Source organism: Conger conger, chromosome 13 (assembly GCF_963514075.1).
Source record: "Conger conger chromosome 13, fConCon1.1, whole genome shotgun sequence".
Lineage (NCBI taxonomy): Eukaryota > Metazoa > Chordata > Actinopteri > Anguilliformes > Congridae > Conger > Conger conger.
The window spans coordinates 1995407-2007906 of NC_083772.1; the positions used below are offsets into that span (position 1 = coordinate 1995407).

Here is a 12500-nt window from a genome sequence, read left to right on the forward strand (position 1 = left end):
CGTCACAGAATACAGCAGAGGAAGAAGGAATCCCAAATTCCTGACATTAGTGTTTGGGGAGAGACTGAATGTCCTGTTGAGTGGATTGTTGTGTTCTTTCAACCCACTGCTAAGCCTGCACTACAGACATGAAGTCTCATTCCAAGACTAAAATGCTTGTTAAGACAGACATCTTAAGTCTCATTCCAAGACTAAAACACTTGTCAATACTGACATCTTAAGTGTCATTCAAGACTAAATTCTTGTTAAGAAAGACATCTTAAGTCTCATTCCAAGACTAAAATGCTTGTCAAGACAGACATCTTAAGTGTCATTCAAGACAAACGCTTATTAAGACAGTCGTCTTAAGTCTCATTCCAAGACTAAAATGCTTGTTAAGACAGGCATCTTAAGTCTCATTCCAAGACTAAAATGCTTGTTAAGACAGTCGTCTTAAGTCTCATTCCAAGACAAACGCTCATTAAGACAGTCATCTTAAGTCTCATTCCAAGACTAAAATGCTTGTTAAGACAGGCATCTTAAGTCTCATTCCAAGACTAAAATGCTTGTTAAGACAGACATCTTAAGTCTCATTCCAAGATTAAAACAATTGTTAAGACAGTCATCTTCAGTCTCATTCCAAGACTAAAATGCTTGTCAAGGCAGACATCTTAAGCGTCATTCAAGACAAACGCTTATTAAGACAGTCATCTTAAGTCTCATTCCAAGACTAAAATGCTTGTTAAGACAGTCATCTTAAGTCTCATTCCAAGACTAAAATGCTTGTTAAGACAGGCATCTTAAGTCTCATTCCAAGACTAAAATGCTTGTTAAGACAGACATCTTAAGTCTCATTCCAAGACTAAAATGCTTGTCAAGACAGAGATCTTAAGTCTCATTCCAAGACTAAAATGCTTGTTAAGACAGGCATCTTAAGTCTCATTCCAAGACTAAAATGCTTGTTAAGACAGACATATTAAGTCTCATTCCAAGACTAAAATGCTTGTTAAGAAGGGCATCTTAAGTCTCATTCCAAGACTAAAATGCTTGTTAAGACAGACATCTTAAGTGTCATTCAAGACAAACGCTTATTAAGACAGTCATCTTAAGTCTCATTCCAAGACTAAAATGCTTGTTAAGACAGGCATCTTAAGTCTCATTCCAAGACTAAAATGCTTGTTAAGACAGACATCTTAAGTCTCATTCCAAGACAAACGCTCATTAAGACAGTCATCTTCAGTCTCATTCCAAGACTAAAATGCTTGTTAAGACAGTCATCTTCAGTCTCATTCCAATACTAAAATGCTTGTTAAGAGAGGCATCTTAAGTCTCATTCCAAGACTAAAATGCTTGTTAAGACAGACATATTAAGTCTCATTCCAAGACTAAAATGCTTGTTAAGAAGGGCATCTTAAGTCTCATTCCAAGACTAAAATGCTTGTTAAGAAGGGCATCTTAAGTCTTATTCCAAGACTAAAATGCTTGTTAAGACAGACATCTTAAGTCTCATTCCAAGACAAACGCTCATTAAGACAGTCATCTTCAGTCTCATTCCAAGACTAAAATGCTTGTCAAGACAGACATCTTAAGTGTCATTCAAGACAAACGCTTATTAAGACAGGCATCTTAAGTCTCATTCCAAGACTAAAATGCTTGTTAAGACAGACATCTTAAGTCTCATTCCAAGACTAAAATGCTTGTCAAGACAGAGATCTTAAGTCTCATTCCAAGACTAAAATGCTTGTTAAGACAGGCATCTTAAGTCTCATTCCAAGACTAAAATGCTTGTTAAGACAGACATATTAAGTCTCATTCCAAGACTAAAATGCTTGTTAAGAAGGGCATCTTAAGTCTCATTCCAAGACTAAAATGCTTGTTAAGAAGGGCATCTTAAGTCTTATTCCAAGACTAAAATGCTTGTTAAGACAGACATCTTAAGTGTCATTCAAGACAAACGCTTATTAAGACAGTCATCTTAAGTCTCATTCCAAGACTAAAATGCTTGTTAAGACAGGCATCTTAAGTCTCATTCCAAGACAAACGCTCATTAAGACAGTCATCTTAAGTCTCATTCCAAGACTAAAATGCTTGTCAAGACAGACATCTTAAGTGTCATTCAAGACAAACGCTTATTAAGACAGGCATCTTAAGTCTCATTCCAAGACTAAAATGCTTGTTAAGACAGACATCTTAAGTCTCATTCCAAGACTAAAATGCTTGTTAAGAAGGGCATCTTAAGTCTCATTCCAAGACTAAAATGCTTGTCAAGACAGAAATCTTAAGTGTCATTCAAGACAAACGCTTATTAAGACAGTCATCTTAAGTCTCATTCCAAGACTAAAATGCTTGTTAAGCCAGACATCTTAAGTCTCATTCCAAGACTAAAATGCTTGTCAAGACAGAGATCTTAAGTCTCATTCCAAGACTAAAATGCTTGTTAAGACAGACATATTAAGTCTCATTCCAAGACTAAAATGCTTGTTAAGAAGGGCATATTAAGTCTCATTCCAAGACTAAAATGCTTGTTAAGAAGGGCATCTTAAGTCTCATTCCAAGACTAAAATGCTTGTTAAGAAGGGCATCTTAAGTCTTATTCCAAGACTAAAATGCTTGTTAAGACAGACATCTTAAGTCTCATTCCAAGACAAACGCTTATTAAGACAGGCATCTTAAGTCTTATTCCAAGACTAAAATGCTTGTCAAGACAGACATCTTAAGTGTCATTCAAGACAAACGCTTATTAAGACAGGCATCCCAAGACTAAAATGCTTGTTAAGACAGACATCTTAAGTCTCATTCCAAGACTAAAATGCTTGTTAAGACAGACATCTTAAGTCTCATTCCAAGACTAAAACATGTGTTAAGCCGTGGCTCTCCTCGGTGTCCCTGGTGAGAGAGGGGGGGCTCACCTTGGCCTTGCCCTGGAAGTTGAAGGTGAGGACGTACTCCCCCGGCCGAGTCTCGCTCTGCCGGATCACGAAGAGCCCGTGGCTCCGAGCCCCGCCCGCCAGCACCAGCTGGGCCGCCCGGACCCGCGACAGCGTCCCGTGGAACCAGGGGTACCCCGCCAGGCTGGGGTCACCCTGCGTCTCCGGGGGCCCCTCCGTCTGAGCCCCTGATCAAACGCCAACGCACACAGGGTCAAAGGTCAAACGACAATGTCTCGTACTGATTTTCTGGAAGGTCTATGTCCCCAGCATTAGAAAAAAAAAAAACCTCCCATAATGCAGTGCAGATTTACCGGTGGGGGGGCTGGGCCCCTGGGCCTCTGCCAGCTGGAGGAAGCGCTCTAGAGGGATGTGGGAGGGGTGCTGTGTGAGCGTGCAGTCCCGGCCACGACCAGAGGGGGCGCTGTAGTCAGTGGCAGCTGCGCATAGCCTCTCAGGGGCTCTGTGTACTCCTGTCCAGATAAACAGCAGATGTTAGGGCAATGCTGCCCTACAGGAGGTGCACTGTCCGCAGGCTTAACTCCCGGAGGAGGTGCTGTGCTTCTTGCGGGGCTCACCTTCAGACAGGAGCTCACAGCTGCAGGAGGAGACCATGGGAGACTCTCTCGGGGGCGGGCCATGGGGACAGGAAGTCAGCTCAATGTCATCTCCACTGTCCCTACACACACACACACACACACACACACACACACACACACACATACATACACACACACACACACACACACACACACACTCACACACACACGCACACACACACACACACACACACACACACACACACACACACTCACACACACACACACACACACACACACTCACACACACACGCACACACACACACACACACACACACATACATACACACACACACACACACACACACACACACACACACACACACACTCGCACACACACGCACACACACACACACACACACACACACATACACACACACACACACACACACACACACACACACACACACACACACTCACACACGCACACACACACACACACACACACACACATACACACACACACACACACACACACACACACACACTCGCACACACACACACACACACACACACACACACACACACACACATACACACACACACACACACACACACACACACACACTCACACACACACACACACACACACACACACACACACACACACACACACACACACACTCACGCACGCACGCACGCACGCACGCACGCACGCACGCACACACACACACACACACACACACACACACACACACACACACACACACACACACACACTCACGCACGCACGCACGCACACACACACACACACACACACACACACACACACACACACACACACACACACACATACACGCACGCACACACACACGCACACACACACACACACACACACACACACACACACACACACACACACATGCATACACACACGCACACACACACACACACATACACACACATACAGACACATACAGACACATACAGACAGAGGCACGCATGCACATGCACACACACATCAGATATACAGTAGTTGTAATAGCACATGAGTCCCAGTTGTGCAGTCAGTCTGCACTTGATGAAAATGTGTAGGCTGATGTCCTGGGTTAACCTGGGCCCTGCAGGGATGCTGGCCTTTATAACACAGCAACACGTCTGCTGGACTGACCTTTACACACTGATACTATTCACTGAGCCACAATACTCAACAAACAGACCTGCAGACCTCCACACACAGGCGTGTTCTCACCCAGGGTCCATGCAGTCCTGGATGTCCGCAACCCACGAGTTCTTCTGCAGGGAATCGATCGTCTCCAGGATGTACTCCGCTCCATTTTCTACCTGCAACAGGTAAACAGAATCAGCACGTTCAGCCCAAACTGTTCTCACTGTTCTCACTGATGTTCACAAGTAAACAATAATAACAACCCCCTCTCACACACACACACACACACACACAAACACTCACTCTCTCTCTCTCACACACACACACACACACATTCACTCTCTCTCTCACACACACACCCACACACACACACTCACATACACAAACATACACATACACCCACACACACTCACACACACAGTTTCTTTAAACAAAACAAGCCCCCTTCCATGCCTCTCCCCCTCTCCCCAAAGCAACAGCCCCTCAGGCCACACCCTTCTGCACAGAACTGCTGATTGGTCCTGAGCTGCAGGGGTACTGGTGCAGTGTGGGGGTATCTGGTGCAGTGTGGGGGTATCTGGTGCAGTGTGGGGGTATCTGGTGCAGTGTGGGGGTATCTGGTGCAGTGTGGGGGTATCTGGGGCAGTGTGGGGGTATCTGGGGCCCTACCTTCAGCACGAAGGTGTTGTCCTTGTCAGGCATCTCCAGGGGCATGGTGGTGCGCACCTCCACGATGGCGGACAGGGGGACGCACACTTTCGGCTTGGAGGACTGGGGAGAAACGTTTTCACCATCATCTCGTATGAAACAGAGTACATGCCACAGATACATAAGCCGCGAGACGCTCAGCTCCTGTGTAGCTCTTCTCCTCACTGCTGCTGAACCACAGGAGGCCCCGGGGCTGTGTTAATGTGCAGTGTCCGCGTCCACAGTCTTGGACTTGGTCACACCCCTTAATTGAGTTTTCAAAGATGGTTCACAGTCAAACATTGCATTTTCAACAGTGGCAGTACTGAACTTTCTTTGAATTTTGAGCAGGCATTCATATTTGAACAGTTAAGAAGTACCTCCTTGTCATAGTCTGTCCTATGCGACGACTATTCCAAATTCCAAAGACTTCTTTACTAAAACTACATTTCCCAGCCATACCCTGTACCACAAGCCCATGAGCCAGCTAGGATGAGTGCATCTCTCGGTCAACCCATGCCCTGATGTAGTTCTCATAACAGATGGAATATGGGACCCTGTACAATTTATGGTCATATATAATCTGTACAACCCCAAATCCCATTTCTGTGCGTTAGAACCATTCACTAGTCTGCTCATCTGAGTGCTAGACTACAGTTTGGCTGAGGCTATCTGGGTGAAAAACTGCTCAGACTAAATTCTGTCTGATTCGGGCATCAGTTGAGGTTAGTTATAAACACTCAGTGAGCACTTTATTAGGTATGTATTTGACTTATTTTGTATATTATGCAGCTGTAGCCTATCTGCTTCCAGGTTTAACATGTCGTTTGTTCAGAGATGCTCTTCTGCACACCACTGTCGTAATGTGTGGTTATTTACGTCACTCTGGATAAGAGCGTCTGCCAAATGCCAATAATGTAATGTAATGTTATTTGCGTTATTGTCACCTTCCTGTCAGCTTTGACCAGTCTGGCAGTCTCTCTCAGTAACAACACATTTTTGCCTGCAGAACTGCTGCTCACTGGATGTTTTCGCACCATTCTCTGCAAACTCTCGGGACCGTTGTGCGTGAAAGTCCCAGGAGATCAGCACTTATGTCAGTGACTCACAGGGCTTTCCCACAGCAAAAAGATAATATAATGTAAAATATTATAGATGTAAGAGATTATATTACACTGTAAAACGTATGAATCATAGAATAGAATATAAGAGGAAGTACAGAAACCATATATTTATATGTATGAGCAATGCATAAAAGAACAAACTGGTGGTGCATTTGGCATGCTAAATGTATGGTCATTAAATTTTTATTAAACATTACATTAAATATTTATTGTATTAATATGTCTGTCACATAAGCTTTCAGTAACATATTAAATCTGTCCATTATCCAACCCGCTTCTTCCTGGTCAGAGGCCTGCTATCCCAGCATGCACTGGGTAAAGTTCACCCTGGACAGGCCTCAAGTGAATCACAGGGAAAACATGCTAAATATACATTAAATACAATACATTAAAAAGCATATAAATGCATTTGAAGAAACATATATGGTGAGTGTGGGTCATTTTGTGCATTTTTGGGGAACAAAGCCGGTCCCCTCTCAGCATTTTCAAAAACCGACCTTTGACTGACGCCTGTGTGACCCAGTGGAGCAGGACAGCCGAAAGCACTTCCTGTTTCACCCGTGTGCGCGACACGCCTCAGTAACGCATCACGCTGGCCGCCATGAGCATCGGCCGAGAAGTCATTTACATTCATAATTAGGCATTAGCCGACGCTCTCGTCTGGAGAGACACACAAGTGCACTTAATAAAGAGGCCAAGAGGACGGAGCGCAGGCCGACGAAATCGATTCTGTCAGACGAACCTGAGACGAGAACACGCTGCAATTCATTCACAAATGATCCCGTAACCGACAAGTGACCGCTTCGTTAATGGAAATAGCTAATCAGCCAATCATGCGGCAGCAACAAAATGCACGCAACATGCAAACGTGGTCAAGGGGTTCAGCTGTTTATCAGGCCAAATGTCAGAACGGGGAAGAACTGTGATCTAAGTGACTTTGACCGTGGAATGATTGTTGGTGCCAGACAGGGTGGTTTGAGTATCCCAGAAACTGCTGATCTTCTGGGATTTTCACACACATCAGTCTCTAGAGTCTGCATGGTGGAGTGCAGTGAAAGTGAGGCTCCCAAAAACATCCAGTGAGCAGCAGTTCAGTGAGCAGCAGTTCAGTGAGCAGCAGTTCTGTGAGCAGCAACGCATTGCTAATGAGAGCGATCAGAGGAGAAGGGCCATACTGGTCAAAGCTGACAGGAAGGTGACAGTAACGCAAATAACCACACATTACAACAGTGGCATGCAGGAGAGGTACATGCATTTGGCTAGACGGGTATTTCCCCCTTCTGTTACTCTGCAATGTGTCTTTGTGACGGTCTTCTGTGAAAAGTGCTCTAAAAATGTGCCAAAGCCACTAATTTGGAGCCATCGGAGGTGAACATTTAAAAAAATTGCAACAAGTGACTTTCATATTTTACATAGAAGAGCCCTCAGCCCGACAAAGTGACCTCATTCCTGCTCATTGCACACCTGCTTTAAACACACGGTAATAATCAGCAGCAGTGTGCTAGCCTTAATCACTCACACATTTACACCATCAGCAGTGTGCTAGCCTTAATCACTCACACATTTACACCATCAGCAGTGTGCTAGCCTTAATCACTCACACAGTTACACCATCAGCAGTGTGCTAGCCTTAATCACTCACACATTTACACCATCAGCAGTGTGCTAGCCTTAATCACTCACATTTACACCATCAGCAGTGTGCTAGCCTTAATCACTCACACATTTACACCATCAGCAGTGTGCTAGCCTTAATCACTCACACATTTACACCATCAGCAGTGTGCTAGCCTTAATCACTCACACAGTTACACCATCAGCAGTGTGCTAGCCTTAATCACTCACACATTTACACCATCAGCAGTGTGCTAGCCTTACTCACTCACACATTTACACCATCAGCAGTGTGCTAGCCTTAATCATATAGTGAAGAGGCCGTTATCTTCACAACAAATAAAAACTGAATTGAATAATTATTATGATGATGATTATTATTAATATAATGTTGGTGATGATGATTAGTATTAGTATTATTATGGTGATGATGATGGTGATGATGATTATGATGGTGATAATGATGATTAGTATTATTATGATGATGATGATGATGATGGTGGTGGCGGTGATTAAACCTGTGGAGGGCGGGACACACACACACACACTGTACCTTGGGGCGGGACACACACACTCACACCGTACCTTGGGCGGGACACACACACACACACACACCGTACCTTGGGAGGGACACACACACACACACCGTACCTTGGGCGGGACACACACACACACACACACACACACACACCGTACCTTGGGCGGGACACACACACACACACACACACACCGTACCTTGGGCGGGACACACACACACACACCGTACCTTGGGCGGGACACACACACACACACACACACACACACCGTACCTTGGGCGGGACACACACACACACACACACACACCGTACCTTGGGCGGGACACACACACACACACCGTACCTTGGGCGGGACACACACACACACTCACACCGTACCTTGGGCGGGACACACACACACACACACACACACCGTACCTTGGGCGGGACACACACACACACACCGTACCTTGGGCGGGACACACACACACACACACACACCGTACCTTGGGAGGGACACACACACACACACCGTACCTTGGGCGGGACACACACACACACACACACACCGTACCTTGGGCGGGACACACACACACACACCGTACCTTGGGCGGGACGTAGAACTCCAGCAGGAAGCGCTCGCCCTCGCTGTGGGCCCCGGCCTTCCTCAGGAGCACGCGGCACTTCTGCCACTGCGCGCCGCTGACGCAGGACGTGTCGTCGTCCGCCACCATGAAGCGCAGGGCCCCCTCCCGCTGCACCTCCAGGGGCTCCGGGCGCAGCGCGGCCGCGGGGCCCCGGGACAGGCGCAGGCGGGGGCCGGCGGGTTCGGGCGAGGCGCGGCGGTGCCAGATCTCCTTCACGCCGTCCACGACACACAGGCTCATGTTGCGCAGCGAGAAGCCCTTCTTAAACTTGGCCTTGGGGTGCCCCGCCCCCGACACGTCCTCCGTGCTCCGCGATTGGCCGAGGGCCGGGGCCTTGTGGCCGGGGGGCGGGGCCTTGTGGCCGGGGGGCGGGGCCTGGCCGCCGTCCATGCTGTCGAGAGACTCGCTGGACGCCCCCGTGACCTTGGGCCGCTGGTAGAGGTCGTAGGGCAGCAGCGGGCAGCCCTGCAGGCCGGCGAACGGGACGATGGCGGACTTGGGCCCGGCGGGCGAGCCCGAGGGGGGGGTGTGGCTCAGCTCGGCCGTGAAGCAGTCCAGGAAGTGGCGGGCGAAGTGCTGGGAGAAGGACACGTCGGCGCCCGGCGAGGCGTAGCACGGGTTCTCGCCCAGAAAGCGCCGGAACTTGTGGGCGAAGTCGGAGGCGGTGGCTCGGGCGTGCAGCTCGCAGAACTCCCGCCAGTCGGGGAGGGGGCAGGACGAATCGGCGCTGCTGGGGGGGGCGTCCCCATTCATCACTGCGCCATTGTCCCCCGGTTACCACGGCTACCACCACTCACTGCGCTGCGGATGGTAAACACACACACGTATTAAAACCCGGGTCCTGGAGAGACCTCCGATGACGCTGCGCTTAGAACCTCATTACAGATGAGAACGTTCCATAATAGGGTTGTCGGGACAGCTGAGCCAGCGATGGGGTCAAAGTTCAATGCAAATCTCATCTCAGCGATTGCCAGAACGATGACGCCCATGACACCAGATCGTTGAATAAAGCAAAAGTCACTCTCGTATGAAGTGAAACTCTGACTGACCCTCAACTGTGATCATCTCCGGTGGCAACAATCACACATCACCAAGCCATAAACGTTGACTGTGCTGTGTACTGTGAGACTAACACCAATTAGACAAAACGGCAGGCTAGCCGATGATGTCTCAGCAAATTTACAGTGCCACAATGCAGAGTTATCCCAGTCCTAAAGCGAGCCAAGCCCAGTCCAAACGCAGGGCAAACCCAGTCCAAACGCGGGGCAGCAGCACAGATCACCACAGTTAATGGGGGAACATTCTGTGGGCCTTGCAGTGGAGAGACAATAATGATTTTATGTTTTAGCCCTGGAGTGACAGTTTAAATTTAGAGAGCAGAGGTTGTGGACAGAGCAGAGCAATCTGGGCCTGTTCGGACACCGCCCCCTTTCCCCCTAGGACGAGGCACAGGAAGACGTGTTGACTGGATCATCACCTGCGTACATCCGACTGGCTACACGATACCTCACCCTGCACGCTTCGTTCCCTGTTACCATGACGACCTGCGGAACATCTCAGATGACCTCCCAGGTTAGCTGAATGTCACATGAATAAACACTTTCGTTGTTATTCGAGTTCAACAAAAACAGCAGACACATGTGAGACACTCATGGCTGCACGTCACGCCGTGCAATATGAGAAGCTGGCATGCGATTGGTTGACCATGATGGGCCACATGAGAAGCCAGCTTGTGATTGGTTGGCTCCACTACGCCAGGGTGGGAGTGTGATGACTATGTACACGCACACAGCTGGTTTCCAACCAACCGCTTAAGGGCCTTGCTCAAAGGCCAGCTGCACGTGTCTGATCATGGCTACACCAGAGCTTGAACCCCCAGGTCAAGCACCATAGCCACTAGGTTACAGGTGCTTGTGTACAAGGCGGTTATTATCTTAATCTGCTGAGAGAGACACACGTGCTGTCATATCCCAGCCTGTTAGTGTACAGCACAGTACACTGTGTGTGTGTGTGTGTGTGTGTGTGTGTGTGTGTGCACCACTCTGCACATAGTTCCAGCGCTTCTCCATGAATATGAAAGTGCTCCAATTAATCGTCCCTCGTGAAGAGTGGCTCGTTGGGGGGAGAGTTAACAGCAGGTGGAGGATCGTTAGGCTTTATGATGAACGGGGGGGGGGGGGGGGGGGGCGGTAGTAATTAGTATTTGATGACTGTTGAAAGCAAGGAGCATTTAAGATGTACAAAACGTAGGAAGGAAATTAAAAGGGTGTGTGTGCGCATGTACGTGTGTTTGTGTGTATTTGTTTGCGTGTGTGTGTGTATGCATGTATTTGTTTGCGCGTGTGTGTGCGTGTGTGTGTGTGTGTGTATGCATGTATTTGTTTGCGCGTGTGTGTGTGCGTGTGTGTGTGTGTGTGTGTGTCTGAAAGTAAGCATGATTACCATCACACTCTGCCCGTCATAATCCCTCTCCACAGTGTCGAGCATTGGCTTTCCAGAAGTTTCTATAGAAGTGGATTTACTGTCATTTTTTGGAAAAAAACTGGATTGTCAGCTTGTCAGACCGGCTTAGTGCAGACTCTTCACAAAGTAACTGTAACCGCTATGTGAGGTCATCACTGTGTCTGTAACCGCTATGTGAGGTCATCACTGTGTCTGTAACCGCTATGTGAGGTCATCACTGTGTCTGTACCCGCTATGTGAGGAAATCACTGTGTCTGTACCCGCTATGTGAGGTCATCACTGTGTCTGTAACTGCTATGTGAGGTCATCACTGTGTTGCCAAAGCCACACTTTCTATTCTCACTATCTGTGGCAGAGAAAAAGAAGAACAGAATGTATTTCAACAAAATGTGTGAAATAAACAGGAATATGAGCTGATCAGCTGTTTCCGTCTCTTGCATTAAAGTTTTATCATCCCTCTGACACATGACCAGCACGCAGACACACACACACACACACTCACACTCACACTCACACTCACACTCACACTCACACTCACACTCACACTCACACACAAATTAGTACTGAAGACCACAGGCTCACTGAATTATATGGTGAATGATTATCCCAATTGGTAACACTTTACAATAAGATTCCATGAACTGCCATGAACTAATGTAGTTGTTAACTAACTACTACTGAGAAATTCACCTGTACAATTCTGCGAATGTATTTGTACATGATTAATTCCTTTTAATAACTACATTAGTTAATGCCAGTTCATGAACCTTACTATAAAGTGTGACCTCCCAATATGGGTGATCCCACACATAGACCCTCCCTCTCTCTCCACTCTGC

The 12500-nt window shown here is 47.4% G+C and overlaps 1 protein-coding gene across 1 annotated transcript in view; it reads right to left on the reverse strand.

Moving 5' to 3' along the window:
• LOC133108073 (SH2B adapter protein 2-like) overlaps nt 1–12500 on the reverse strand; it is a 24748-nt gene that overhangs the window by 6005 nt on the left and 6243 nt on the right. Inside the window, exons 2-7 of the mRNA XM_061217491.1 lie at nt 9159–10001; nt 5283–5384; nt 4698–4789; nt 3485–3585; nt 3221–3379; nt 2889–3094 (exon numbers count right to left, since the gene is read on the reverse strand). Coding sequence (XP_061073475.1) covers nt 2889–3094; nt 3221–3379; nt 3485–3585; nt 4698–4789; nt 5283–5384; nt 9159–9953 — 1455 coding nt within the window. The 5' untranslated portion in view covers nt 9954–10001. The remainder of the gene's footprint in view (nt 1–2888; nt 3095–3220; nt 3380–3484; nt 3586–4697; nt 4790–5282; nt 5385–9158; nt 10002–12500) is intronic.